This window comes from Bombina bombina, chromosome 3 (genome assembly GCF_027579735.1).
Source record: "Bombina bombina isolate aBomBom1 chromosome 3, aBomBom1.pri, whole genome shotgun sequence".
Taxonomy (NCBI): domain Eukaryota; kingdom Metazoa; phylum Chordata; class Amphibia; order Anura; family Bombinatoridae; genus Bombina; species Bombina bombina.
The window spans coordinates 1,050,028,956-1,050,056,799 of NC_069501.1; the positions used below are offsets into that span (position 1 = coordinate 1,050,028,956).

The window sequence follows — 27,844 nt, forward strand, 5'->3', positions numbered from 1 at the left end:
CAGTCTAATGGAATAAAATAAATTTTATCTGCAAAATAGAATATATATTCTGCTGCACATCAGATTCACCTGCATGTCTATACACTTCCTTAATTAACTCTATGCTGCACACAAAGTGCACTCTATCACGTTTTGCTCTGGGTGTGATTCTTTAGACAATGCGTATTGATTTTATCATTCTTACAGAAATCTTACACATGTAAAAACAAAAGATTTTAGTTTTTGCATTCCTTCTAAAGCTTTTGTGTGAAAATTGTTCTTCAACATATCCTAGAAGCCAAAAAGCACATTTTGTAACCTGCAAATCAACAACTGGTTCATACAGTGTTGCAGCATTTTGAAACCTTAGGTTAAAGATTTAGTTTTTTGGCCTCTCAAGGGAATATGGAACAAAGTACAAGTTGTTCACAAAAGAGAGTTGTTAAATTTTCCTATTAAAACATTCAGACATAGATTAAAAAGATATATCTATATATCACACACATACTGAATAGTTTACATTATATAACACTAAAGGGAAAACAAAACACGGTTGCTTTTTTTGTTTAGTATGTTATTTAATAATAATAATCTGAATCTGTATACATTTGTACAGCTCTTTAGCCCAAGTATAAAACTTGTGTACATCAAATTGGTCCACTACATAATCTTTCACTTCTTCCCCTTATAAAACGTATACTGTACGCTTGTTCCTCTATGACATGCTTTTGCCTTAAACAACACACCTTTCAATATGGTAGTTCAGTATGCCCCTCAGTGGCAGATTACAGACATTTCTCAATAACTAGAATGAGGCGTCAGGTGACTGTGTCCAATTCCCTGACAGGCTCTGTTCATAGTGATTTTGGTACAGCTTTTAGCTATTATTGCAACCATTGTGGTATAATTGGGTTAAGAGGTTTCGAAAAACTACAGGAAAATTATGGGCAAGTGACTGAAAAAAAGGCTTTCTGGGTAACAAGGCAATAACCTCTGTGCCCCTTGCTACACGCAAGGAATAAAAAGTCATATAGTGCTTTATAGTAATCATAGAGGAAAAGGGTTGTGGGAGGGACAAGAGGGGGGTCCCATCAAGATGGAATGAATCATGGATACATGTCCAGCACTGTTCGCATCAACTATCGGAGGAGTGACCATTTGATTTGTTCTTTTGCAGACTGCAGCACCTAGAAATAAAGCATGAATAAACATCATTTAGTACAAATATTGCAAGTCACTGGATTAATTAGTGAAGTTGAGATATATTCCAGTAGACACTGACGCTGACAAATAGCTAGCTTACATAAATGTTAAATCGAATATTTGACTTGCGTGGGGATAATAAAATGCTAAGATTCACAAGAGTTACAGGGGATGTACAAATCAGGACCTCAACTGCCTAAAGCAATCCAAAATGTAATGAACACAGTTAAATAGATCAGGTTAAGTTACTATGGTCATTTATTCTGGTGCATCAAGAACTGAATTTTGGCATCTCTGTATTAAAGAGCAATAAATAAACTTGGTATAAGATGGAAATAATCACTTACCTGAGAAACAGTTTGCTCGGTAAGAGGGACATCATCACCCTGAAAAAGACACGTTATGGTCAGAAAATAGATACAATTACATTTTTCACCTATCCTCCAGGAAATGCTTAAGGGCTTATACTTATTATAAGACCACCTGTTCAAACATAAAACGGGACCCATTTGCTATTTTTTTTTTACTAGATCAATGGCCTCACTTCTACAGACACCCCGCAGATGACTGCTATAGTACAGTGCTTCTGATACCTCTCCCCAAACTCATCTACTCACAGCACTGCAGGTGGCTCTGCCAGTAGCTTGGTATAATTCCCTAGGAGAATGCAGCAAACATGTTAACAGCATGCTAATGGGGGCCATAAATCTGCCTGCTCAGCAGGCATTCAGGGGGAGCCGTGAGAAGTACCCAGGGGACAGATGCTAGTGAGAGAAACACCATATGGTAGTATGGCACTTAACCACTTCGGCACTGGCCCATCCAATAAACACATTCCAAAGTTCATCCAGCCATAATATCCAAGATCAAAATATCCTCTAATAATATATTTATTTTATAGCTTAAAAGTCTAATTTTTTTATATTACAAATCTAGTGGTGAAATCAGTGTGGGTAAAATGAGCCAAGAACATAAAAAAAATATATATTATATACATTGATAAGGGCCTGACAAATTCCAGACATCTTTTGGAGTGTTAGTGGAGGCAATATCCAGTTTGATTCAATATATTTAATTTTCACTTCTCCCATATCTTGGCAAACAGTTGCAATAACTGGCTTCTGATACAGAAAATAAAAACACATAAACCATAAATTTCTACATGAGAAAACTAAAATAACTGCATACTTACTCTTAGTGCCACACGATGAACAACTTGCTGAGGATCACTCTCCAAAATGACTCTGTAATGGGAGAAAAAAAAAAGTATGTAAAATATAATAAATGTATTTATAATTTTCAGCTGTTCTTTTATTTTTATAGACAAGGTTTCCTATATCAAGGCTTCCGCACTGAAAGAGTTAAAAGAAGACCATACTTTTATCTCTTAATATCCAAAGCACGGCTGTTCAATCTACAGAAGCCCTATGATGGAAGTATTCCTAATGATGTCATTACACGGATACATTGCAGCACTTACATTGTAATGACATTGTTAGGATCTGTTCCACTCGCAGAGTCTCTATGATGGTAACTGCTGCGCTATCACAATTCAAACAAAAACAAGCGCAGACGGAGAATGTACAAGTTCCAGATTAACACTTCTATATACAATTACAGAAGAATTTTACAGTCCTCATTTGTCTGAGTCGGAAACGCTGATGTTCATCCTAGGATTTTAACCACTAAGATGCCATCATACAAAAGCTATTTAGAAGGAAGTGCTGCATCTGCCATATCTTAACAAAAAGAAACATTAAATGCGGCTATGTTAAATGTTTAACCTCTTCACTAGCAAGAATTTCAAAGACAAAACTTAATTTTAGCATTCTTGCGGTCACTGTTAAAAAAAAAAAAAAAAAAAAAAAAAAAAAGGGCTCTGTTTAATTTACCTATGAAAACTAAATATATTTTTAAAGTAGACAACCAAAGGTATCGATCTAGGCCCATTTTGGCATATTTGATGCCACTATTTGGTCACAAAATACAATTAAAATTATGGCACCCAAACTACTGCAGTCATAAACTCGAGGAAAAAAGGAAAGAGGACTGACTGGAACCGATGACCAAGTGGTTTTATTCAAGCTTTCAAAGTGGAGCACAAACAGTGTACAAGGCTTAGTAGTTACAGAACTGACGCGTTTCGCGCATGCTCAGAGCGCCAGATCTGTAACTACTAAGCCTTGTACACTGTTTGTGCTCCGCTTTCAAAGCTTGAATAAAACCACTTGGTCATTGGTTCCAGTCAGTCCTCTTTTTCTTCGAGTCTATGGCTGAGCTTGCCCTGAGGATTGGAACCGGTTCAGCACTTGTCTTCGCTACCAGCAGTGACGATTCACAGAGGTACCCCCTTCACAGCTTGTGAGTGTTACCGTTTACTTGGCCTTCACTCTCACACGTCATCACTAGGAGGAGCCTCATCATGGTACCATCCGCGCACTCCAATTCTGGAGCTAATCTGACTACCAGACAGAGGACGCTAACTATAGGTGCACCTGACACCATTGTCATCCAGCTTTCTTTCTTCTCCCGTCGCTCCCCACATGTCACACACAGAGGATTGAGAGGTACGTGCCCGATTTCATTATCAACTTATCACACTGAAGAGGGAAAACTTTGTTACCTCATTACTGAACTGTGACTGACTAACTGTTTCATAATGCACCACAATTTGTGCATTCATTACTCTCACTGCTGAGCCTTCACACCTCTAACTAATAGGACCAAGCATATTTCTCTGTTTTGATTACTGCAGTCATAAGACAAATGGTTGTAAAAGCTTCTCTGGGGTCCCATTTATTCAGAAATAGACATGTATGGCTTTGCACTACACTTCTGAAATTTGCTGTAGCGTAGAGATTAGCCTCCCATCTGACACCTTCCACACCCCCTGATCCCTCCCAAACACTGCTCCCCCCCACACACACTGGTCACCACCATCTTAGGTTCTGAGAGACACAGTCTGCTAGTATGCAGTTATCGTCTTTTTTTGCTGTACAAATCACTCAACCCTCCCCAACAGCTCCCTCCACCACTATATTTGTTACTGACAGTCTGCCTGCCAGTAACAAATAACTTTTTTTTGTTTAACTTTATTTTTCTGTTCTGTAGTGTAGGGTCACCCTCCAGCTGATTTTGTGACATAGTGTAGGACCCAATCCCTCCCTCAAATTTTTGCTGTAGTGCATAGAACCCCTCCCTCCGTCCCTCCCACTCAGCACCAATGATGACCGTTACACATAGTGTTACTCTCTGTAACAATCGGTAATCTGCCTTCATATGGTAAAAGAGCACAATTAATTCTCCCTTACTATATAAAGGCTGATGCCTTCTGCACCCAGCTTCAGTCTCCGCTGTCTAAGCGGACAGAGGGGACAACAGCATGCGCCTCTGTGCTAGATGCAGGTACTATATCAACACGCTGGGCAAATTACTGTAGGACGTAGTACCTACATCAAAATGGCTCAAGGGGTTAAAGATATATAGCTTTCAATCTTTTTCTTCCCCTCAGCAATGCACTGTTTTAATACTAAATCCTTATAATGGAACACTTGAGAGCATCTCTATAAAATTAATTCAAAATTTGCTCTTACCCGCCATCTATTATCTCATCAACTGCTAGGAAAAGTCCTTCCATATTCTCAAGCAGAGTTCGTTTTTCTACATTTTTACTGTACGAAGGAAAAAAAGAAGTTATTGACCAAGGATACCTAGATTAAAGAGACACAAATAGAAGGTATATACATGGTAATTTTTAAAAAAAATTATATATAGTGAAACCACTTTGAAATGCACATTCATATTTTACCTGTTTTTCCTTTAACAGGGTAGCAAACATTTTTCAACATGTTACATAATTCAACTACATGCAGTGCAATCACGCGATAGGTAAAGCAGACAGCAGCTTTACTTAGCGCAGGAGCGCATAGCATTGTAGCTGAATTGGGCTCACTGTGATTAGACAGTGAGCCTGTGACGCGCTAGTTAAAAAAAACAAAAAACACTGCCATCCAAAGAGGACCGCTTTGCTATAGAGGTAAGTATACTTTTAGTTGCCATATTTGGTATTTTCAGGTCACTTTTGAAACTGGACTATCCTTCTGTAAAATAATTCTGTACTATGTGTAAAAAAAATGTATAGGTTGAAAAACATTTACTGCAGTTTTCCCAGTGCCCCTAAAGAAGCATAATGCAGAACCCTAACCCTCCTACATTCTGCACAGTGATTTGTTTACCCGTCTATAATTACCAGAAGCTATTCAGGGGATGTGTTACTAGGTCTGTAAAACCATGTTGATATATATACACCTTTAAAACTGTTTTTTAATATATATTTTTTAATTAATTTCTGAATTACTTTAATGTCTCTTAAATGGTCATGATCCATTTCTAAGAAATGTTTCAAAAAGGGCCTTGTAATTGTCCCTGTTCTGGTTTATTGTACCTCCTATTGCGCTGCAGAATCTTTTGGCACATTACAAATAAACAATAATATTTAAATGAGTATTTATGACAATGATGGAATGGAAAACGCAGATTCTCCTACATGTTGCACAGTGATTGGTTGATACGTGCAGAAACTCTATTATAACCATCCCTAATAGGACGAAGTAATGGACATAAGATTATAGTACTCAAGATCTTTTCAAGGGGATGTGAACAGGTATAGGAAAATACAAATATTGCTTTATAAAATGTGTTTTTAATATGTATGCAGATTTTTTTGTAATTTTTTTTAAACTGATTTTTATTCACCCTGCTTTACCACTTTTAGAGAAAAGGTTACAACCACACGAATGACAAAAAATTGTCACATGGTCGTTCATCATATTTCTGAAGAATGTAAAAATAGCAACATTGTCAATTTTGCATTTGTTCAAAAACCAAATGATAAATAGAGGTATTGGAGGAAGTAAATACAACCCTAGAAATAAATATTTAAAAAGAGAAAACTAAGTAATCAGATGCACTGATTTCTCTATATGAGCTGAGGGAAGAGAAAATAGTACTTACCGGAGCATTTGGCTCAAGGAGTCAAAGAGACAATTCAGAACAGCCATCAACATAAGCTGGGGGGATAAAAAGTAAGAAAGCACCTCTTATATCCATCTAATCTCACAGATTAAACTTCTAACCAATTATCTATAAAACAATCTTTAGTTCTACGCATAGTCTGAGGTTACCTCATTCTCGTGTGAGCTTCCGATGACATAGAAGTACAGATCTATACTGCTCTTATAGACCACTGTCAACCCCTCCAGGAGAGCAATCTCACCTGCACAGGGTAAAGAGAGGAAATTAGAGGGGCATTATTTAATAGTCAATATGAACCCACGAGTCTACACTTACATCATGCAAATTGTGTGCTAAATTATAAACACAGAAGTTATTAGTGAAATTTGTACTATTAGGATTTTCATTTGATAAAACTGTATACTCCAAAACACAATGCGCATATATAGGTATCCAAGTCATATTTTATTCCACTTTCAGTTATGATAGTTTTCTTTTTGTTCTGCTCGTAAAAGAAAAAATGCGTTGTGCTTTTTTTTATGTTGCTGATCATTATTGATAATCTTTCTTTGTGCAACAGTAGGACAGAACAGTTTCTTCCCAAACATCCACTATTTGAAGGGAGAGTAGTCAAATTTAAACGTTCAGAGATGGTGTAGGGAAAAAACAAAAAATGCCTTTCCAATTTACTTCCATTATCAAAGTATCTTATAGGGACAGTTTATTCAAAAATGGTCTCCCCTTTAATTTGTTCCCAATAATCCACTTTACCTGGAGTGTATTAGATTATTTACAAGTGTTTCATTTACCCTTATATTGGCATTTAAAATAGTTGATTTAGCCTGTGGTATCCCCCACCTAGAAAGTATGTATATGTACATAATATGATAAAGTAATGAGATCTGATTATATCTATAAGCTCAACTCATTTTGTTAGGTTGTGGCATCAAAACACAAAATCTGCTTTTTCATATAAACAAATAAAACTTAAAAAGCAAACTCTTATACATTTTATACTCTGCAGTTGGAAAAAAAAAAGTAAATTTGAAACACATTAAAGTAAAATCTATGTTACAGTATACTGTTCCCTTTAATTCTCTCCCCTTTTAAAGTGTAGTAAGCCTCCTAAGCCTAACACTCTATTGCAGCAATCTATGTAACAGTGTAACACACTTTTGCAAAAACTGCTGCCACAAAAGTGCTAAGGACATGTGCATGCTCCTGAGTTCATAAGAGCCTACCTCTTCAACAAAAGATACCAAAGAACAAAGCAAATTTGATAATAGATAAAAAGAGACAAGAGGGGCACCTCATGTGTATATCAATATGTCACATAGGGAAAAACAGGAAAGAATACCAAATGGGTACTCACATTAGGCCATAGTACACATATGTACTAATAGACGCAGGCTGGTAACTCTAGGTGTACCGGCTAACCTTTATGAACCAGAAATACGGCTGCTCTCCTCCTCACAGATATATCCAGAGCTATATGAAAAACAGGAGACAAGAGGGGCGCCTCATGTGTGTATCGATATGTAAAACCAAATTAAAACATATAAAAAGCCAAGTGGGTACTCACATTTGGCCTTAGTACACTTATGTACTAGTAGGTGCCGGCTAGTAACTTAGGGTGTACCAGCTAACCCTCTCCAGATGTAGATAGGCCAAAGCAGGAGAAGCCTACTCAGATTCAGTGCTACAAAGCTTTTTCACACTGCTGAACTGACAGTGTGATAGAAGCTACACACTCGAGGATTGGTTTAGCAGAGGGTAGATCGGACACAATGATCTGATTGGTGCAATATCGCCAGACGCCCTTTCCACTCGGCTGTCAGTTCAGCAGTGTGAAAAAGCTTTGTAGCACCAAATCTAGTCACTAATATATTTATATCAATTTGCATCGTTGTAGTTCAAACAATACTTTCATGGGCGAATCATGTCATCTGCTTTAAGAACAACTCACTGAGTGGGATTGCAGCATATAGGGGTGTGTATTCAGACAATGATCCGACGCCAGACGCCTATTCCATCTGGTTGTTAGTTCAGCTGTGAAAAAAAGTTTGCAGCACGCCACTGTTATTACCTAATCTGGTCATCAACATATTTCCACTAACCTGCATTCATGTAGATCTTGAGATGGGTATGTGTTAAAAGTTCATACACATTCAGTGCCACCAAATAATTTGAACTACTTATTCACATCCCATGTTGCACCTTTGTTAAAGCACAATATATTAATAGAATGATACTTATAGATTCCTATATATGGTTTTATAATAATAGGATGATACTTAGATTACTATATTTGGGTCTTATCAATTTGTATTGTATATTGTGTATTTTTTGCATACAATTATGTGAATATGTTGCTATTATGAACTAATTAATACTGTGTATCTTTATACACACCCATAAGGGGTGTGTCTTTGTTTACCATTGGTCAAATTTTAGTTTAAATGGCTAGTCATTTGGAAGGTTCATTATGGCTGATGAAACAGCCCATGCTGGGGTTGAGAAACGAGTTGCATCTAAAACCTTTGCTTGCTTACGTTTTAAATTTGTTTTTATATTTGTTTTTAATAAATTAATTTTTATAATACAAGCACTGGTTCACCTTCATATATATAGCAGTCCATACTGCTACAACTGACTTTCCACAGTACCATCCGGAAGAGTAGGCTTCTCCTGCTTTGACCTATGTACATCTGGAGAGGGTTAGCCGGCACCTACTAGTACATAAGTGTACTAAGGCCAAATGTGAATACCCACTTGGCTTTTTAGATGTTTTAATTTGGTTTTACATATCGATACACACACACACACACGAGGCGCCCCTCTCGTCTCAAATTTGCTAATAGCAGTGAATTTGAAAATTCATTAAGAACTGCAATTTGAATAATTAAAAGTTTAATTTTGAGTTTACTGTCCTGTAAGTACTTTAAAATAAAATTACTTTGAAGGTGATGGGATGGAGGGAGAGGGAAGGGGGGCAGCTACGCTACAGAAAATTGCCCTAACAAGCTACCTAATTAACCCCTTCACTGCTGGGCATAATACAAGTGTGGAGAGCAGCAGCATTTAGCGGCCTTCTAATTACCAAAAAGCAATGCCAAAGCCATATATGTCTGCTATATCTGAACAAAGGGGACCCCAGAGAAGCATTTACAACCATTTTTGTCATAATTGCACAAGCTGTCTGTAAATAATTTGAGTGAGAAACCTAAAGTTAGTGAAAAATTGAACGTTTATTTTATTTGATCGCATTTGGGAGTGAAATGGTGGCATGAAATATACCAAAATCGGCCTAGATCCATACTTTGGGTTGTCTAATATTTATATTAAGAATTCCTTCCTTCATGCAACCAGTTGCCATCCACCCAGCCTTAAGAAGGCACTCCCACTATCCCAATTCAAGAGGGTAGCTAGGAATAATACCACTGAGGAGCTGAAAGAAGCACAACTGGTTGACATGATGACTAAATTCAGACGGAGGGGATACAACCACAACAATCTCTTAAACAGTATAATGGCAGTATCGGACACAGCACAAAAGGACCTGCCTGCTGGTACTAATGCTACCACACCTGAGGATAGACTCACGTTTACCACCACCTATACAAAGAATAAAGAAGGGATTGCTGATACCCTTAAGCAAAACTGGGGACTCATAATCTGATAAAAAAAAAACCTTACCTTTCAAATGCATGCCCCCACCCAGAATTGAGTACCGCAGAGCTACCTCACTGAGGGATCAGCTAATAAAAACTGACCCCAGGAACTGTTACAGCAATGACACCTGGCTTAAAACTAAGAAAGCTTGTTTTAGGTGCCTGGGTTGCACCACCTGTGGAGGTCTCTCTACAGGTAGCTTCTGCATCCATCCATCCGTATTCCACCAGAATGTTTAAGATAAGAGACAGGGTAACCTGTACCACAACATTCATTGTATACCTCCTGCATTGTGTGTGCGGGATGTTTTATGTAGGAAAAACGGTGGATGACTTAAGGACCAGAATGGCCAACCACCGGTCCGTGATTCATGTAGCATTGGATAAAGGCACATCAGATCAGCAAGTGGCACGGCATTTCGTGGAAGCAGGACACAAGGTAACCGACCTTAAATACATATTATCGACCACATCCCCCCACTAAGCAGGGGGGGGGGTGACGGGGCTAAAATTCTTTTACAAAGAGAGTCAAGATCGATTTTCAATCTTGGGACAATGACCCCCCGGGAACTCAATGTCCACCTTGACTGGCACTGTTGTTTATATGGACAAGACTCTCTAATGAACCACCTCTCTATTTTCAAGACTGTTCCTGCCTTTGGTTCTATCGGACATTATCTAATCAAGTAAGGTACAGCATATAAGGGACCGCCTCTAACTATGTGTTTACGTTTTCTTGGGTATTTTCTTAAGTTATGTTTTTTGAAGTGTACTTTGTTTAAGTTGTCCTATTTTTTGCTTTGCTAAGCTGTCTGATACCTTCCCTTGAGTATCTGCATTGGTTATGTGCCGTGACATGGAGTGTGTGATAACGACTGTCACTGCAGGTTCGACCAGGCTTGTGTGTTTTGCCTCTATGCCTTGCTACTTCTACCTGCGTGAAATGACATTGGGGACTTAAGAAGACCGCTGTTGGTAGTTCTATACCTGGCCTCCGCAAATTGTCCAGTAGTTCATTACCTGTACTTTATGATATGGTTGAGGCTGTATATGGCTACGTGTATTTATGCTGTGTGATTACGGTCACCCTGGTGATTAATGCTATCTGCATGATAATATACTACTGCTTGTTTGGTTGTTAACATTTTTGTGTAAACCCATGTTTGTATTTGTATATTGCTCCTAGCGATCTGTTTTGCTGGTGTTTTTAACTTTCACTTGGTTTACACTACTGAGCTTCTGGTTGCTATGCCAACGGGCTTGACCTTGTGTCATGTGACATGGTTTTACTTCCGGGTGCTTACCACACTGATCGTTTGCTGTGCAGGGGTATTTAAGGGGGGTGAGTATACTGTTTCACACTTTGCTGTTTTTTGAGAAAGGGGTAACAACCGAAACGTCAAAATAAATACTTTATCTTTTTGCAAGACCCTGTGAGTGACTTCCTCTTTGCTGCTTTATCTATACTCTGAGGTGCACCCAGGGCAAGGAGAGCTCAACGGAGCTATTTGAAGCTGGAGTGCTACTACATACATACATGTGTGTGTGGTATATATATATAATAAATAAAGAGAACGGATATGTCTGGGCGGTACAGCGCAACAAAAATAAAAATAAACAATTATTTACACAAGTTATTTGCACACTAATAATGATGTGGTAAACACTGTAGTAGGTAATAAAGTACACCTTCAGAATTGAGAAAGTTCTAATATATTAATGCTTGTCTTGTTTTGCAAACACAATAATCTTATTAGAGTTCTGTAACTTGTCTATTCGGATATATAGATAGTTGAAAGGATGTCTCCTTACCAGATGTTACCCCAATCATATGAGGTAAGATTTATTCATGTAGGGAGTATCTTTGTCTTGTCTGTAGTGCCCACTAGTCCAAATGTTACAGGTATACCGGTTCAAGCAAGTGGGTCTGATTTCCTTCTCAGGATTCCGTCGCTTTAATATATACGATCTTTACCCAGTAGAACCTTTTCCCGATGGTTGGAGTCTTAGTGGCTCATGGGAGTATGGTACTTCGATTAGGATCTTTCAGACTTGGTTTGTCCCGGTTGCAACCGCTATTATATTCTTACTTTCTGGAATACCGTATTTTCCGGCGTATAGGACGACTGGGCGTATAAGACGACCCTCTACTTTTCCTGTTAAAAATATAGGGTTTGTGCTATACTCGCCGTATAAGACTACCCCCTTACCCCCTCAATGAATGCAGAAAGCACACCAAATAATTGCACCTATCAAGAAACACCTTATCTAGTTCTTATCTTTCAGGAAAGGATTTTTATTTACAGGATTAGGTAATGGTTTGTGACAGAGTAGTAAGGATAGTACCTCCTAATGTCAAGGCATAGATATCATTAACCGTATCATGAGGGAAGGGACACTGACTAGTATCGTAATATGAAATGTATACTTCCGATGTTGTAACTAGACTGCTATGTTGGTAAGCCCAAGGTAATACAATAACCAGCTCTTAACTATGCGCAATATATATGAATAGCAACCTGCTCACCGTATGTTGATTCATACATTCAGGATTAGTTGCAAGGTCCGTGAGAAAGCCGCGTCTGTAGAGGAGAATTTCCTGAGAGAGGTAACAGGAGCAGCGTGTTCGGCCACAGCTGATGACGTAGCCAGGTAGAGAAGGCGTCTCACTGAGAAGACGGAGCAAAGTTCTGACAAGCGCTTCAGTCTGCAAGACAGCTGCAGCAGGAGGAGCTGAGAGGATGGAGAAGCCGGATTGGCGATAGGTAACACTCCCACAAGTGCAGGAGGAAAATTAATCCAGTGAGGAATGCTGGTAACAGGGAACTTAAATAAGGCAACGGGACAACCACAAATAAAGGGCCAGTAACAAAAATAAAAGGTAGATAGGACCTAACAGCACCGGTGCCCGCCTCTGTTTCTAAAACGACACCCGGCGTATAAGACGACCCTCGACTTTTGAGAAGATTTTCAAGAGTTAAAAAGTCGTCTTATACGCCGGAACATACGGGGTGTGTGTATATAGTGTATATATATATAAAAGTGCTATTTGTATTTATTGCCCTAGAACTTACAAAGAACATGTAAACATTGGGTATTTCTAAACTCAGGACAAAATTTAGAACCTATTTAGCATGGGTGTTATTTGGTGGTTGTAGATGTGTAACCGATTTTGAAAAAGTGTAATTTTTTAATAGTAAATTATGATATGATGAAAATTATGGCATCTTTAGAAAGTCCATTTAATGGCGAGAAAAACAGTATATAATATGTGTGGGTACAGTAAATGAGTAAGAGGAAAATTACAGCTAAACACAAACACCGCAGAAATTTAAAAACAGCCCTGGTCACAAACGGTAAGAAACTTGAAGTGCTGTGGTCACTAAGGGGTTAAGCTACTTTCTAACTTACTCCCATTATACATTTTTCGTTCTCTTGGAATCTTTATTTGAAAAAGCAGGAATGTAAGCATAAGGAGCCAGCCCATTTTTGGTTCAGAACCTGGGTAGCGCTTTGTGATTGGTGTCTAAATGTAGCCGCCGATCAAGCAAGCGCTACCCAGTTGCAGAACCAAAAATGGGCTGGCTCCTAAGCTTACATTCAAATAAAGATACCAAGAGCAGGAATAAAATTTAATAGGAATAAATTAGAAAGTTGCTTAAAATTGTATGCATTATCTGAATCATGGACGTTTCATTTTTTTTTTTTTTTTAATACATTTTTATCTTCGAATAAAAAGGTACAATAATGGGCAAATGCACACAGATCAACAAAGTCAAACACTGAGTAGGACTCGCAGGTCCCTTGAGTACATACAAATACAATAAATAGAATACCTACGCCCCCAAGGTCAAACTAGGGTGGAAAGGTTCAGTCAGTCATATAAATAGAAGACATCAGATTGACTTGAATGTTTTTGTTTTAAAGAAACCAAAATAGATCTGACCATTGGGGAACTCACTCTTCTATAATACAATATTTTTGGAGAAGAGGGATCAGAAGGGAAGAATAGGTAAAATAAGGGAGTTTGTGGTGAAAATAATTCACCTAAATTGAACCCTGATGTGGGCTCTGAATGTGTGTGCGTGGGGGGGGGGGGGGGAGCTAGTACGTATAAAGTTTAGTGCTCCAAAAGCCAGTGTAAGGTATATGTGATGGAGTTTAATTTTGACTAGACTATCCCTTTTATTTCTAAAAATTCTACGCTGGTAGAATAAGTAGTAATTCCTTCTGGGAGAGAATTCCCCACAACTAGGTACGCTAGGCGAATCAAAGCTTTATGAATGCTGCCAGGGTGATTGCAGTAATTTTCTGTCCCTTGCGGGGGAAAGAGAAGAAAAAAAGAAGAAAGAAGAAGAAATACACACAATGTATCGAGCCTTTATGGAGTGCAGCGTCTGTCTTACCTCCGCCTCCGTTAGTATCCACGCAGCGCAATGGAGAGTGGGCAGGAAGTCCTTTCCTGAGCCCTGTGTCAGCGTCTCACACAAGCGTGTCTGCAATACACGCTGAACAATAAAACAGCAATCCAAGGATTAGGAGAGACGCACAGACAGGCAGCGGGTAAATTTAAAAAAAAGTGTCCAATCTTTATTGTAGAAAAGGATAAAAAAGCACATCATACGGTCAGAGATAAAAGCAGTACATCCAACAGGTGTGTGACGTGGAGCTCCACGTTCACACACCTGTTGGATGTACTGCTTTTATCTCTGACCGTATGATGTGCTTTTTATCCTTTTCTACAATAAAGATTGGACACTTTTTTATTTACCCGCTGCCTGTCTGTGCATCTCTCCTAATCCTTGGATTGCTAAAAAAAAAAAAAAAAAAATCTCAAGTAAGGAGAATCACAAGATCACTCATGCTCTTCTGGATAGAAAAGTACTAAGAGAAACTTTCAAGACAACTGTTGAATGTCCAGACTATGCATAGGTTCAAAACAGCCGAGTAGAAGAAAACCTCAAAACGAAGTTAAAGGTTCCATAGAGGGGGAAGCAGGCCTGATAACTGGTCTTATCCTGACCAAATCTTGAACAAAAGGCTTGAATGTACGGAAGTCTAAAACTCTTCTTGTGGTACAAGACTAAAAGGGCAGAAATTTTGCCTTTAATGGGAACTGGCTGATAACCCCTTATCCAGACCATAATGCAAAATAAATATACTGTATAAGAGAAATCTGAAAGAGTTCCAAAAGTAATTTTTAGACTCACACCAGGAAAACAAAAAAAAAAAAAAAAAAAACTTTTCAGACTTTGTGATAAATTTGTCTTGTAACAGGCTTACTTGCCTGAATCAAAGTGTCTCACTATATCTGAAAAATCAGGATGTTCAATCGCCATGCCATCAAATTTAGAGATTTGAGATGTTGATGGAAGAAGGGACAATGATCGGAAGATTGTTGGCTTGAGGACAATTATACCAGATCTGCGTACCAAGTCCTGAGAGGCCATGCAAATGCATATAAAATGCCCTTTGATGTTTTGTCCTGGCTATTATCCTCCATAGCAAAACGAGGAAAGATGTAAATAAGATTTCATGACCAGGAAAACACTAGTGCATCTAAAGATCTTGCAAAATACTGGGGTAGCTTGTACCTCAAGCGAGAACACATAAGGTCTAGGTCTGACCTTCACTGGGGTGAAGGTACTAACTACTAAGGAAATCCACTTCCCAATTGTCTGCACCTGGAATGTGAATAGCTGAAATGATGCAATGATGGCAGTCTGCCCAAGTCAGAACTACTTTCCTTGCAAAGGCACTTTGAGTACCACCTTGGTGATTGATGTAAGCCACTACTTTAACAATGTCTAACTGAAACCTCAGAAAAGACTCCAGTCTTATTAGGGTCCAAACTCAAGACAGCCTTAAAGCTCTAAAATGTTGATCTGAAACCTCGACCCCCAAAGAGACCAAACTCCATGAACTTTGAGAACTCCAGACAGAGTCCCAAATCAGCAGGCTAGTATCCGTGGCAAACACTACCCAATTCAGATTGAGGAAAGAGGCTTCTTATATCAAAACTGGTAAGTCTGTCACCAAGATAGGGAATGTCTTGCCTTGAAGTCTAAATAAGTCTTTTGAGACGGTTGAAATCTCCATTCCACTGTTGCAACATTTGGAGCTGCAAAGAATGTAAGTGGAATCAGGCAAATGGAACGACATCTGAAGGTGCCATCAACCACTTCCACACATTGAAGCAGTGTAGGAATAAGGGTTTGACTGAGAAGAGCATAGGGTATCTGCAATTTGAGTCTGCAAGCATCTGTGAGCAAGATAGTATTAGTTTTACAGAGTTTATGATGAAGCCCAGAAAGAGAACTCTGGTATGTGGCAGTAGAGAGATTTTCAGATGGTTGATTTTCCAACCATTGAGAACGGCGGAACTGAGGAAACTGTGTTTTTATGTATCTCAGCCATCTGAAAGACGCAGCACATAATATAGTCTAGGTAAGGAGCTACTGCCAAGCCCTGAGCTATCACTACGGACAAAAGAGCTCGCAGAAGCTTTGAGAAGACCAGTTGGGAAAATTGGTAATGCCTGTTAAGAAAGGCAAATCTGGGGGGGGGGACTTCCGGGCAGCAACCATGACAGGTCGCAAGATTGCTTGCTGCAACGGAGCAAAAGAACTAATCTGCTTCAAATATACTTTTAAACTGCCCCATCGGGTACTGACTATTACCTTATACCACATAGCAGAATAAGCCTTACTGATTAATGTTACCATCTTAAACATCGTTTGTAGCTTCAGTCCTCCGGAAATTACATTAGGCTGCAGCCTACTAAATAACCCCCAGCAGACAGCGTCTGTCGTTACATAGTAGTGCTCTCTTGTTGTCACTACAGAAAGAAAGTTCCCAACTTATCATAAAAATTGGCTGCTTCCACTTGCTCTAGTAACCTGTGGGGATGGAGGACAGTATTATACAAGAAAATCAGGGACCTGCTGGCTTATCACATTGCAAGACCTTGTGGGCCACTTTCACCAGTAGCGCTGCTGCAGCGAGATATCTCAAACTACAGATCTTCTCTGTATGTGATGGGGGAGGTTCGGTGACTGACGATGGGGCCCTAAGCTTGAAGGCTACACCTTCAATTATGGCTAGCGACAGAGATGCGGCACCAGAACCCTTAAGTATTCCTAAGGAGCCACGTGAGATTCTATCCACTCTAATCATAGTCGACCACAAAGCGGATACCCCGTTACCCAAAACCTCAATGACTGAGCCCTGACGCCACTGGCCTACAAATTTAACCACCATATTCCCACCTTATCTGAACCCTGTTATACCTGCTCTGTACCTATATGATGGTCTTGTATTACTCTTCATATGAAAGACTGGATTACTGGTACATAAGGGGCTCTATGGACTATTGTTGAGCTTTTTTTTATACTGCAGATGATAGTGAAAGTAAGCATAAGTAACTGTTTATTGTAGAAGTTTGTATTCTACTTTGTAGAGTAATACTTTTTTTACCTACAATACTATAGCAAGCCTCTCTCTCAGATTATTAATTTTTCTCTTTCTTCTCTCTCCATTCTGTGCTGTCTGCGGCCGAGACAGCATGATCTACTTAAATAAACTACTAGGATATGAATTGGATCTATAGTTTACCTACTGAACAACTATAGATTTTATTTCTGAGAGTAGCAGCCAATATATAAGCAATCCTTTTTTTGCTTTAAACTTTAGTGATGGTGAAACTTATATGTGGAGAGTATAAATACTACCTATGCTTCCTTCTAAAGACATAGCTAGATTTTGAAACTAGGAAATAAGTCCGGGAATGTGTTTTGAGTTCCCCACAGGATCATTCTAGTAGCATATTACTAGGTCATAAAATGAGGATTTTTTTTTCTATACAACCCCTTAATACTACCATACATACTATCAGCACTTACTAGCTTTTCAAAAAATTAGGTTTGACATATGAGACCCATGAGCGGTTTCCTTTGAAATCAGTATACCTTTTATTTTTAAATTAATTATCCATCTGTATGAGGTCCAAAAGTGGCCTCCTGAGTTCCCAAGAAGGTTTGAACTTTGATGGGCACACTATCCAAATGTTATGTATGAGAACTGTCTTCTAATATCTATGTTAGATATTTCTAAACATTCACTGTTGTACTGTACTTTATCGTGGTACATTGCTTGTACGCCCTTTGAGCGGTCTCCTTTAAATCAGAATAGCTTCTAATCTTAAAATCATTATCTATCTGTATGAGGTCCAAGAGTGGCCTCCTAAATAACTAAGAAGGTTTATACTTTGACAGGCATGCTATCCAAATATTGATGTATATGAGAACTGTTTTTTAATATTTATGTTGGATATTTCCTGTTGTACTGTACCTGACATTTATTGTGGTATATTGCTTGTATGGCGTGTTATAACCTCAATACAAACAAAAAGAAAAGAGAAAAAGAGAAAGGCAAATCTGATAAATTTTGTATGATCTCTGTGATTAGGGATATGCAAATCGACATCTTTCCAGTCTATGGTAGACATAAATTGACCCTCCTGCACTAAAAGTAATATAGTGTGAAACATCTCCATTTTAAAAACTTAGAACTTTCAGAGTTTTGAGATCCAAGATTGGCCTGTAAGCAACTTCTTTCTTTAAAACAATTTTTATTGCCTTCTACACTTACTGTCTGTTCGATGAGTTTTATTGAAGATGTTCTTCTCAAATGCCTTCTGTTCCTTCACCGTGGGATAGGTCTCATCATAGTACTGTGGGTTAAATTAACACACGTTTAAGAGCTATTTTTGCACGCTAATTCTGAATACAGATTATCACAAGAGGCACTACCATAGCTTTGTCGGGCAATGAGAACTAAATACCCGGATATATAAAGCCAACCCACCTCTGTGCCACTGTAAAAAAGAGAAACAGCAATAAAGAACAAACATCTAGTTTAAGTGACCTTTACCTCACAATAAATGTCTCACCTATCACTGCAAGAGATTTCTTTAGCGCTCACCTTGGCTAACAGTCTCTCTCCATCGTTGTCTAAGATTAAGACAGCTTTCACTGTATACAGAGAGGGGTCCTGCCACAAGAAGTTAAAAAATAAAGTCATTCATCTACCATTCACTTGTCTCCCAACCGGGGGAAGTTCTGTTAAAGGAACATGAAACATGCTTCCTATAGAGTGTGCAATACATTCTACTAATGGGAACTAGCTTGTGACTGGTGGCTACAAACAAATGCATCTTTTCATTAGCCCACAACATGTGTTCAGCTAGGTCCCAGTAGTGTATTACTGAAGCTCAATGTCCAATAAAAACAGTCTTTTTCTGCATGTATTCCACAAGAAAGAGACAAAGTGCGTCTGCTCTGCAGTGCACCTATTCATACATTAATTCTTTGCACAATCCTACAATTCTGAATATCCGCACACTAATTTTGTGCACCAAGAACAGTAACAAATCATCAGTTACATAATTTTACCCTATATTAGCATACACAAAACACACAGAAAAAAAAGGAATTTAAGGACATTAAACAATAAATGGAGTGCAAAATGGCAGCACTCACAATTAGGGTGTGTGCATAATATGTATTAAAGGGACACTGAACCCAAATTTTTTCTTTTGCGATTCATATAGAGCAAGCAATTTTAAGCAACTTTCTAATTTACTCCTATTATAAATTTTTCTTCGTTCTCTTGCTTTCTTTATTTGAAAAAGAAGAAATCTAAGCTAAGGAGGCAGCCAATTTGTAGTTCAGAACCATGGACAGCACTTGTTTATTGGTGCTGTCCAATCAGCAAGGACAACCCAGGTTGTTCACCAAAAATGGGCCGGCATCTAAACTTAAATTCTTGCTTTTCAAATGAAGATACCAAGAGAATAAAGAAAATTTGACAATAGGAGTAAATTAGAAAGATGCTTAAAATTGCATGCTCTATCTGAATCATGAAAGAAAAAAATTGGGTACAGTGTCCCTTTAAGCATTTAATATCAATTTAACAAACAAAGCAGGAGTGCAAGAGGTGAAATAAAATTGATCACATTTTAATTCTTCTTAAATGCTTTTAATAAAAACTTATTTTGTATGCACATCTTTTACAATTCAGCAACTAAAGTAACAATCACTTCACTACATGATTTTTTTTTAAAAATGTTAATTATTCAGAAAGAGCACACACTTTTAAACAGCTTTCCAATTTACATCTGTTATCTAATTTGCTTGGTTCACTTAGTATCCTTTGCTGAAAAGAATATCTAGGTAGGCTCAGGAGTAGCAATGCACCAGTGGGATCAATTTGCTGATTGGTGGATGTATTGGCTCATCCAATGTGTTCGGGTAGCTCACAGTAGTACATTGCTACTCCTATAACAAAGGATAGCAAGAGAAAGGAGCAAATTTGATAAAAAATAAAATGTTAAAAAGTGTTTAAAATTGTATACTTTGTCTAAATCATAAAAAAAATTTTGGGTTTCATATCCTTTAAATATTGAAGAAATAACTAACGTTTTATTTTCTATAAAGTAATGGGTGTAGTCATGCTGTAACGGTTTTAAAAGTCTGTTCAAACTTTTCTACTGAGGCCAGTTGCTGATAAATTAATACATCTCACAAGGTTTGGTGTCCCTTTAAATGCTGACATATTATGTGCATATATAAAAAGCAATAATGTAGTAAATGACATCACTTTTTTAGTGTTTGCATTGTGAGATAAGTAGCCAGCCTGCTACGATTTGTGGAACACTAAAGCCCTCGAGACAAAGTTCTGTGATGCACTGACTTCCACATACTCACAGCCTGAGTGTATAACAGAACTTCACCTCAAACGCTGATTCTCAGTAGTGCACAGCTCAGCGCCATAGGCCAACGTCATCGGGAATACATCTTTCAGTACATTTAAGCTACAGATACATTTGCAATTAAAGCTAATATTTCACTTCATAAAGTAAAAAAACACGTTAATGCCAATATATTAAAATAAGTGAAAATCCATAGAATTACATGTAATACTGCAACCTATGTTCTTAACATGAAGATATTTCCTATAGTAGTTTCTCAAAGAGCAGGGCTTGACAAATGTACACCAAGTTTGGGAGCAATCTGACAGAATGTTTCTTGTAATCACATAACCATAAGTAACAGGTTGGATATTTAGTTCATACAAGTACACAAACAATGGATTGGATTAGGTTTTTCATTATTAGAATAAACGTTATATTTTGTAACTATTTTGCTTTACCTATTTTTATAATGTATCATTATGTACCAACTGTTTATAAATAAAAATAAAAAATAACGACCATGGTTCCTGCAGATTTGTTGAGCCCTGTTACACAGAGTATTGTAGTTATTTGATAAACTCCAACAATAGTTATTAAAACAATCAATTTTCATTCAAATCAATAAAAAAAAAAAAAAAACAGAACTGTGCGACATATGCAGCTCTAAGCTAATGGACATTTCTCCATTATTTCTGCATGACTGACATGAAAATACCCTTTAACAGCCCCTGGTTTCAAGTGCGTACTGGATGCACCTCGCTGAAACAAATATCTATTATCCACCTGTCCAAGCTGACTTTTGCAGCAATGTCCTTTTACAATGCCATTCCGCAATCTGTTTCTTTTTGGTAAATGCCACAGTGATGAACAATCTTTATGAACTTCAGTCTTTCCTCAAACTTCCCACAATATATGTATTTCAGTTTAAAAATGAGAAGGGCAAGTTATAAAAAGAGCCCAAGTGAGAAAAAAAATGTTAGTTAGGGCACACATGAAGATGCATGAAACGGACTATGCAATCACTCTCTCTGGCAAGGGTTAAGTAACAAGTATTTAAAAATAAATACAAAAAAATAAAAAGGGAAAGTGGTGCAAGGACAGCACAGGAAACAATGCTGCCAACAACCATACTGATTTTATGAAGAACTTACATGTGGACATGAAGGACGTGTCAATAATTGATTATGATACAAACCCAGTGTTTTTCAGGTCCTGCTTAATAAATAAAGTAGTGGGGACTGCACATAGGAGAGAATACCCAAGCTCAAAAATGCTTAGATTTGTACCAGCTAATGTCTTAAATGACAACAGTGCTCTATAACAGGGCTCGACAAACCCAGGAGCCTGGGAGCCACTGGCTCCTAATTTTTTTTAGTTATTCTCCATATATCTATATACAAATCCCACTGTCTGGCTCCTAAAAATATGTCAGGCTCCTAAATATTCTTACTGGCCCTTAAATTTTAAACAGATTTGTCAAGCACTGCTCTAAATTATTTACCAGAATTTTTTAACTGGAGATGTACATGTAAAACATGCAGTGCAAAGCTCAAACAATATTAAATCCAAAGGCAACAAGTGGACAACCCTAAACAGTTTGGGTAGATTTCTTCAGCAGTAATTATCTAAAACAAAATGTGACAAATGCCATAAACCATGGAGCCACATTTGACTTTGATCTCTTAAAAGTTTTTGTTTATTTATAATACACAGATTTCGGCATCATTTATTATCTCCAGAAAAGTTGTGTGACTGAGTCCTTCCATATACTAAACAACTCCAAAGTTTCATATAAATGTATGATTTTCTTAACTTGTATTTTACCAAATGCTGATTTTAGTTGATTAAAAAGAGAAAAAAAAAAAAAAAAACAAAAAAAAAAAAACAAGCAGCTGTATTATTTGGGTACATCTTGCAAATGCTCATTGACTGACAGTAATACTCATTAAAGGGACAGTCTAGTCAAAAATAAACTTTCATGATTTAGATAGGAAATGTAATTTTAAACAACTTTCCAATTAACTTTTATCAACAATTTTGCTTTGTTCTCTTGGTATTCTTATTTGAAAACTAAACATAGGTAGGCTAATGCTTATATGCTAATTTCTTATTGTGCTCACGCCCGTTGACTTACCTAGGAGTCAGCACCGATTGGCTAAAATGCAAGTCTCAAAAAAAAAAAGTAAAATATGGGGGTAGTCTACAGAATATAAAAACATTTCTGCAATATTCTATTAAAAGTTATCACTTGTTAACTAATTTTAGCACAGAGCTTGCGTGCGCATTTGCTGAGAACCCTAGCATGTTGCCTTATGACACTAGTGAGCTAAGCTAGAGAAAAGCCCAAGTGTGTGTGTGTGTGTGAGATCTTTTAACCTTTTAAAGTCGTTATGCCGTTCTATTCCGTCATAATTAGACTGGGCTTTAAAGCCGTTATGACGGAATAGAACGTCATAGCTAACGGCTGTCCTGAAGCCTTCTGTGCTGTCAGGACTTGATCGCTGTCTTGGGGGCGTTCATAGGGTTGTAGGGACGCCCCCCCCAGACGCTATCCAATAATTGAAATCTTGCGATCGTGTGCACGATCGCGTGGTTTCAATTTGCCTACATCGGAACAGTTGTTCCGATGTAGGCAATTTGTGTACATTTTAAAAGTAATCAGTCAAAGACCAATAAAATATGCATAATTTTGTAAGAATTTCATCAGGTGCACAAAAGCAAACCTATACATGACACTAAAATATTGTGTGTGTGTGTGTGTGTGTGTGTGGTTTACGATTAAAAACTTTTGACCAGTATTTTATTTAACTGTCAAAACTCAAATGGTTTAACCGGTCACCCTTTTTGAAAACAAACACATAAATAATAGTATAGTGAAGTTAGAGCGACAGTAAACACCTTAAGATTTATATATAATAATTTTAGTTATGAGTAATGAAACAACTTTGCAATATAATTTTGTGTATTTTGTCTCCTTTTCATGTTATTGAGCTCTGAAAATGGTCAGTGTCTAATTCTCAGAAATAGAAATGCACCCTGGTGGCTTCTTAAAGGGCCACTGTAAGTAAATATTTTCTATGCCTGTTACTAACTACCCCAAATACGCTTTTTATCAATAGCATTTCATTAACATATCTCTACCGTATAGCAGAAATCTTGTCTGCAAATTTAATTGTTTTCCAAACCCACTCCGTGGGTATCCTTTGCGCTGTACCAATTCGTTTACAATACCTAGGTTTCAAAATGGCGCTTTAAACACAAAGTTATTGGTTTAAGTATTTTGAACACTCAGTGCTGAAAATAGTGGGCAGGATAACGTGACATCATCGGCGAATAAAAGATATAACTTTTAGAACGTTATGAAACTTTGTTTTGGAGAAAATATAGGTCAGTAAGTTTTAATTAATGTTTATTAACTTTAATATGTAAGTTGTTTAGCTTAAAAATTATAACAGAAAGTAATCCTTTAATGCTAACTATGCAACATATCTATCCCTAATTGACTTTATCAGATAACTGCAAATCAAAACCATTTTACTGATGTTATTCTTAGAAACACAACAGAAATGTCTAGTAATTAAGAGGTGTTTAATGTCCCTTTAAAGAAAGCAGCTTTCTTGCAGCCATAACTACTTAGTACAACAATTAAAAGAACAGTGTACTCCAGAATTGTACTGTTAAAAAAAGAAAGATAATCCCTTTAGTACTCATTCCCTAGTTTTGCATAACCAACACGGTTACTTTTTACCTCTGTGATTAACTTGTATCTAATGCCTCTGCAGACTGCCGCCTAATTTAAGCTCTTTTGACAGACTTGTATTTTAGCCAATCAGTATTCTTGCATAAGTAACTCCCCGGGCGTGAGCAGACATGAACTAACACCCTCTATCTGAGAAAAACTCTCAAATGCATTGAGATAACAGACGGCCTTCAAGGGCTTAAAAATTAGCAATAGCATATGAGCCTACCTAGGATTAGCTTTCAAATAAGAATACCAAAAGAACAAAGCAAATTTGATGATTAAAGTGAATTGGGAAGTTGTTTAAAAATGCATGCCCTTTCTGAATCATGAAAGTTTAATTTTGGCTAGCCTGTCCCTCTAACTGCAGTGTGCTTTCCACAGCAGCTCAGGATCCTGCCCCTTGCTATCTGAGATCCAAACAAATCTGGTTCTGCTTGCAAGAACTAGTTAAAAGGGACAGTAAACACCAGAAGTTTTGTTGTTTAAAAACGTAGATAATCCCTTTATAACCCATTCCCCAATTTTGCATAACCAACACAGTTATAATAATATACTTTTTACCTCTGTGGTTACCTTTTATCTATGGCTCTGCAAACTTCCCCCCTTATTTCAGTTCTTTTGACAGACTTGCATTTTTAGCCAATCCTAGGAGCTTCATGTGCCTGAGCTCAATGTTATCTATATGAAACACATGAACTAACACCATCTAGTGGTGAAAAACTGTCAAAATGCTTTCAGATTAGGAGGTGGCCTTCAAGGTCTAAGAAATTAGCATATATACCTCCTAGATTTAGCTTTCAACTAAGAATACCAAAAGAACAAAGCAAAATTGGTAATAAAAGTAAATTGGAAAGTTGTTTAGAATATATATATATATATATATATATATATATATATATATATATATATATATATATATATATATATATATATATATATATATATATATATTCTGTATTAGGCTACAATGTGTGATTTTGTAAAATTTTCGGATGGTGGTGTGCCGCAGGATTTTTTAATGTAAAAAAGTGTGCCACAGCAAAAAAAGGTTGAAAATCACTGGTTTAGAATTACATGCCCTATTTAAATCATGAAAGTTTTTTTTTTTTTACTTGACTGTCCCTTTAATGTAACCCTTTAATTGACACCAGACTCTACTAACTGGCTTTTAACTGCCTGTAGATTGTGAATGTTTACCATCGATATTTCAGGACTCAAAGGCTCCCTGTTTTCTCTCCATTGAATACCTCCTTGTATTCTCCAGGTACCTTATATTTTCTGTTAGTTGAATCTTTTTTTATGGAAGATATCCCAAACATTATATCCACAGTACAGAATATAACTGTGTCTGAACCATACAGGCATTTTGCAAGATTTTAAGCAGATTTAAAAATGACATCATACACACACACACACACACACACACACACACACACACACAATCCTCTGATACTTCCCCAGCACCTTACACCATGTTCAAGGAGAGAACAACCCCCTCAAAATAAACTTTTTCCAAAACATTGACATTCATTATAGAATAGACTCCTTTCACCACACACAGTTTGTTATTTCTTTTGCTATAGGTTCAACAAAACAGATTAAAGACAGGGAGACACTTCTGAGCCTTTGGGAACTAATGAATCTATTTAAATAATTGTACATGTGTTCAACCAGAGAGTCCACTATTTAAGCAGGCCGGTCAGTCAAATATTCTCAAAAATACTGAACACTTAAAAAGGGACATTAAACACTTTGAGATTGTAATATAAAATGATGAATTGTGTATATAAATCTGCAATATATACGTTAATTATTTATTTTGTCCCCTGTTCCAGTTATTCCATTCTGAAATTGTGAGCTTTTCAATTTCTACTAAAAATTGAAGTGCAGAACACTTATATACATACACACACTCTAGTGACCTATTTAGAACTGTCTAATTGGCCACAGCAGAGACGGTAACCTAAGTTACAAGATGGCGGCGCTCCCTTTGTTTTATAGACTTTACACTTATTTTGTCAATGTTTAAACATCCGGTTAACCTTTAACAAATACATCTACATGTTATTCTCAGTCTAATGTTTTCTTTAAATGCATTATTCTATCTAGCATTTATTTAGTGTCTAATGTACCTTTAAATGCCCGTGTGTGTTTGCTAAATATAAAAAAAACTTCCTATCCCTGATCATAGTACAAATACAAAGCAGTTAAAAGTGGGAGCAGTCAAGGGGGTAAAATCACTTCTGTTTACATGTGTTAATGACAGCTAGAGGTAAATGTATGGATTTGTATGTTGCTAGCAGCCATGGGGTAAAATGACTGCACAGCTGTAAAAAAAAATGTATATATATGTGGAATCAAGAGTGGGCCCTAAGGTAGAATATATATTATTATTATTATTTTTTTTTTGGGGGGGGGGGGCATTGTGTGACCTAGCAGCTGGCAAGCATAGAAGCTCATGCAGCCACACTGTGATCCTTAGATCTTAGAGTGGACAACCACAGGCTAGAGTGTATTATTGAAACTGACAATTGAAGGCTGATAATATTAACACCCAGATAAACCCTAATAAGAATACATTTCTTAAAAAATAACATCTTGTTCTTTTATTGAGTGAAAATCAGGGAACATCGGTAGAATGTATTTAATTAAGCCATATGTAAGAGTATTAATGGAATAATATAAAACATCAGCAACTGCAATGTTACTAATTCATTAGAATATGCCTCTTATTCCTATCTATGATCGTGACAATTCTATGTTAACACGATTCATGAGCTAACAATACTGAATAAATCTCAACCCACGATATTTATTAGTTTAAAAGGAATAAATATTCAATACAAGATGTAAGTTTATAAGGGGGCATGGTAATTTAATAACAATATTGTCAAGGTACTGTGAGCCAAAGATCTGGTCACTAACTCCAGTGCCAAGTACTTATAGTCCATCCCCATACAAAAGCCACAACACAGTACATACTACTACACAACGAATCACTCACGCATACACCATAAAGCACCAGATCGTTAACCATCCACCTCTCTCACCTGCAGAACAGCGTCCATCTTCTTCTCTCTTGCCGACGTGGAGCAATAAAATGATTGGACAACTAAACTGCTAATCTACAACGCAATCCCTGACGTTGTACTCTACTGATTGGACTAAACGAGTTGAGGGCGGGATACTATTTAATTGAAGTATCTGATTGGTGTAGAATATCTATCTCTGATTTAGTAGTCTGCACAGGAAGACGCTGTCATTGGCTTATCTGTTGCCATGGCGGTGTCATTAGCGATCTTTCATTTGTGAACGCAAAATCCCGCCTATAGTACACTTGTGCCCGCCTACTGATATAAGATAATTGGTTGTATAAGAAGCACGTAAAGGTTAGTAAAAAAAAGTTAATTGGCCCAGCAGCTGTATAAAGTTTAACGTCAATGGGAAACGTGACTTCCGGTGTAGTTTTCCGGGACGTTTAAT

At 37.3% G+C, this 27,844-nt stretch overlaps 1 protein-coding gene across 1 annotated transcript; it reads right to left on the reverse strand.

Moving 5' to 3' along the window:
- Positions 1-536: 536 nt before the first annotated feature.
- Positions 537-27,458, reverse strand: COPZ1 (COPI coat complex subunit zeta 1). The gene is made up of 9 exons (XM_053708278.1): positions 27,412-27,458; positions 18,849-18,917; positions 18,516-18,597; positions 6,366-6,457; positions 6,196-6,251; positions 4,776-4,853; positions 2,375-2,426; positions 1,530-1,568; positions 537-1,166 (listed from the first exon to the last, which is right to left on the reverse strand). Exons 1-9 carry the CDS (start codon positions 27,427-27,429, stop codon positions 1,119-1,121), a joined length of 534 nt encoding a protein of 177 aa, XP_053564253.1. The 5' UTR covers positions 27,430-27,458; the 3' UTR covers positions 537-1,118.
- Positions 27,459-27,844: the final 386 nt, after the last annotated feature.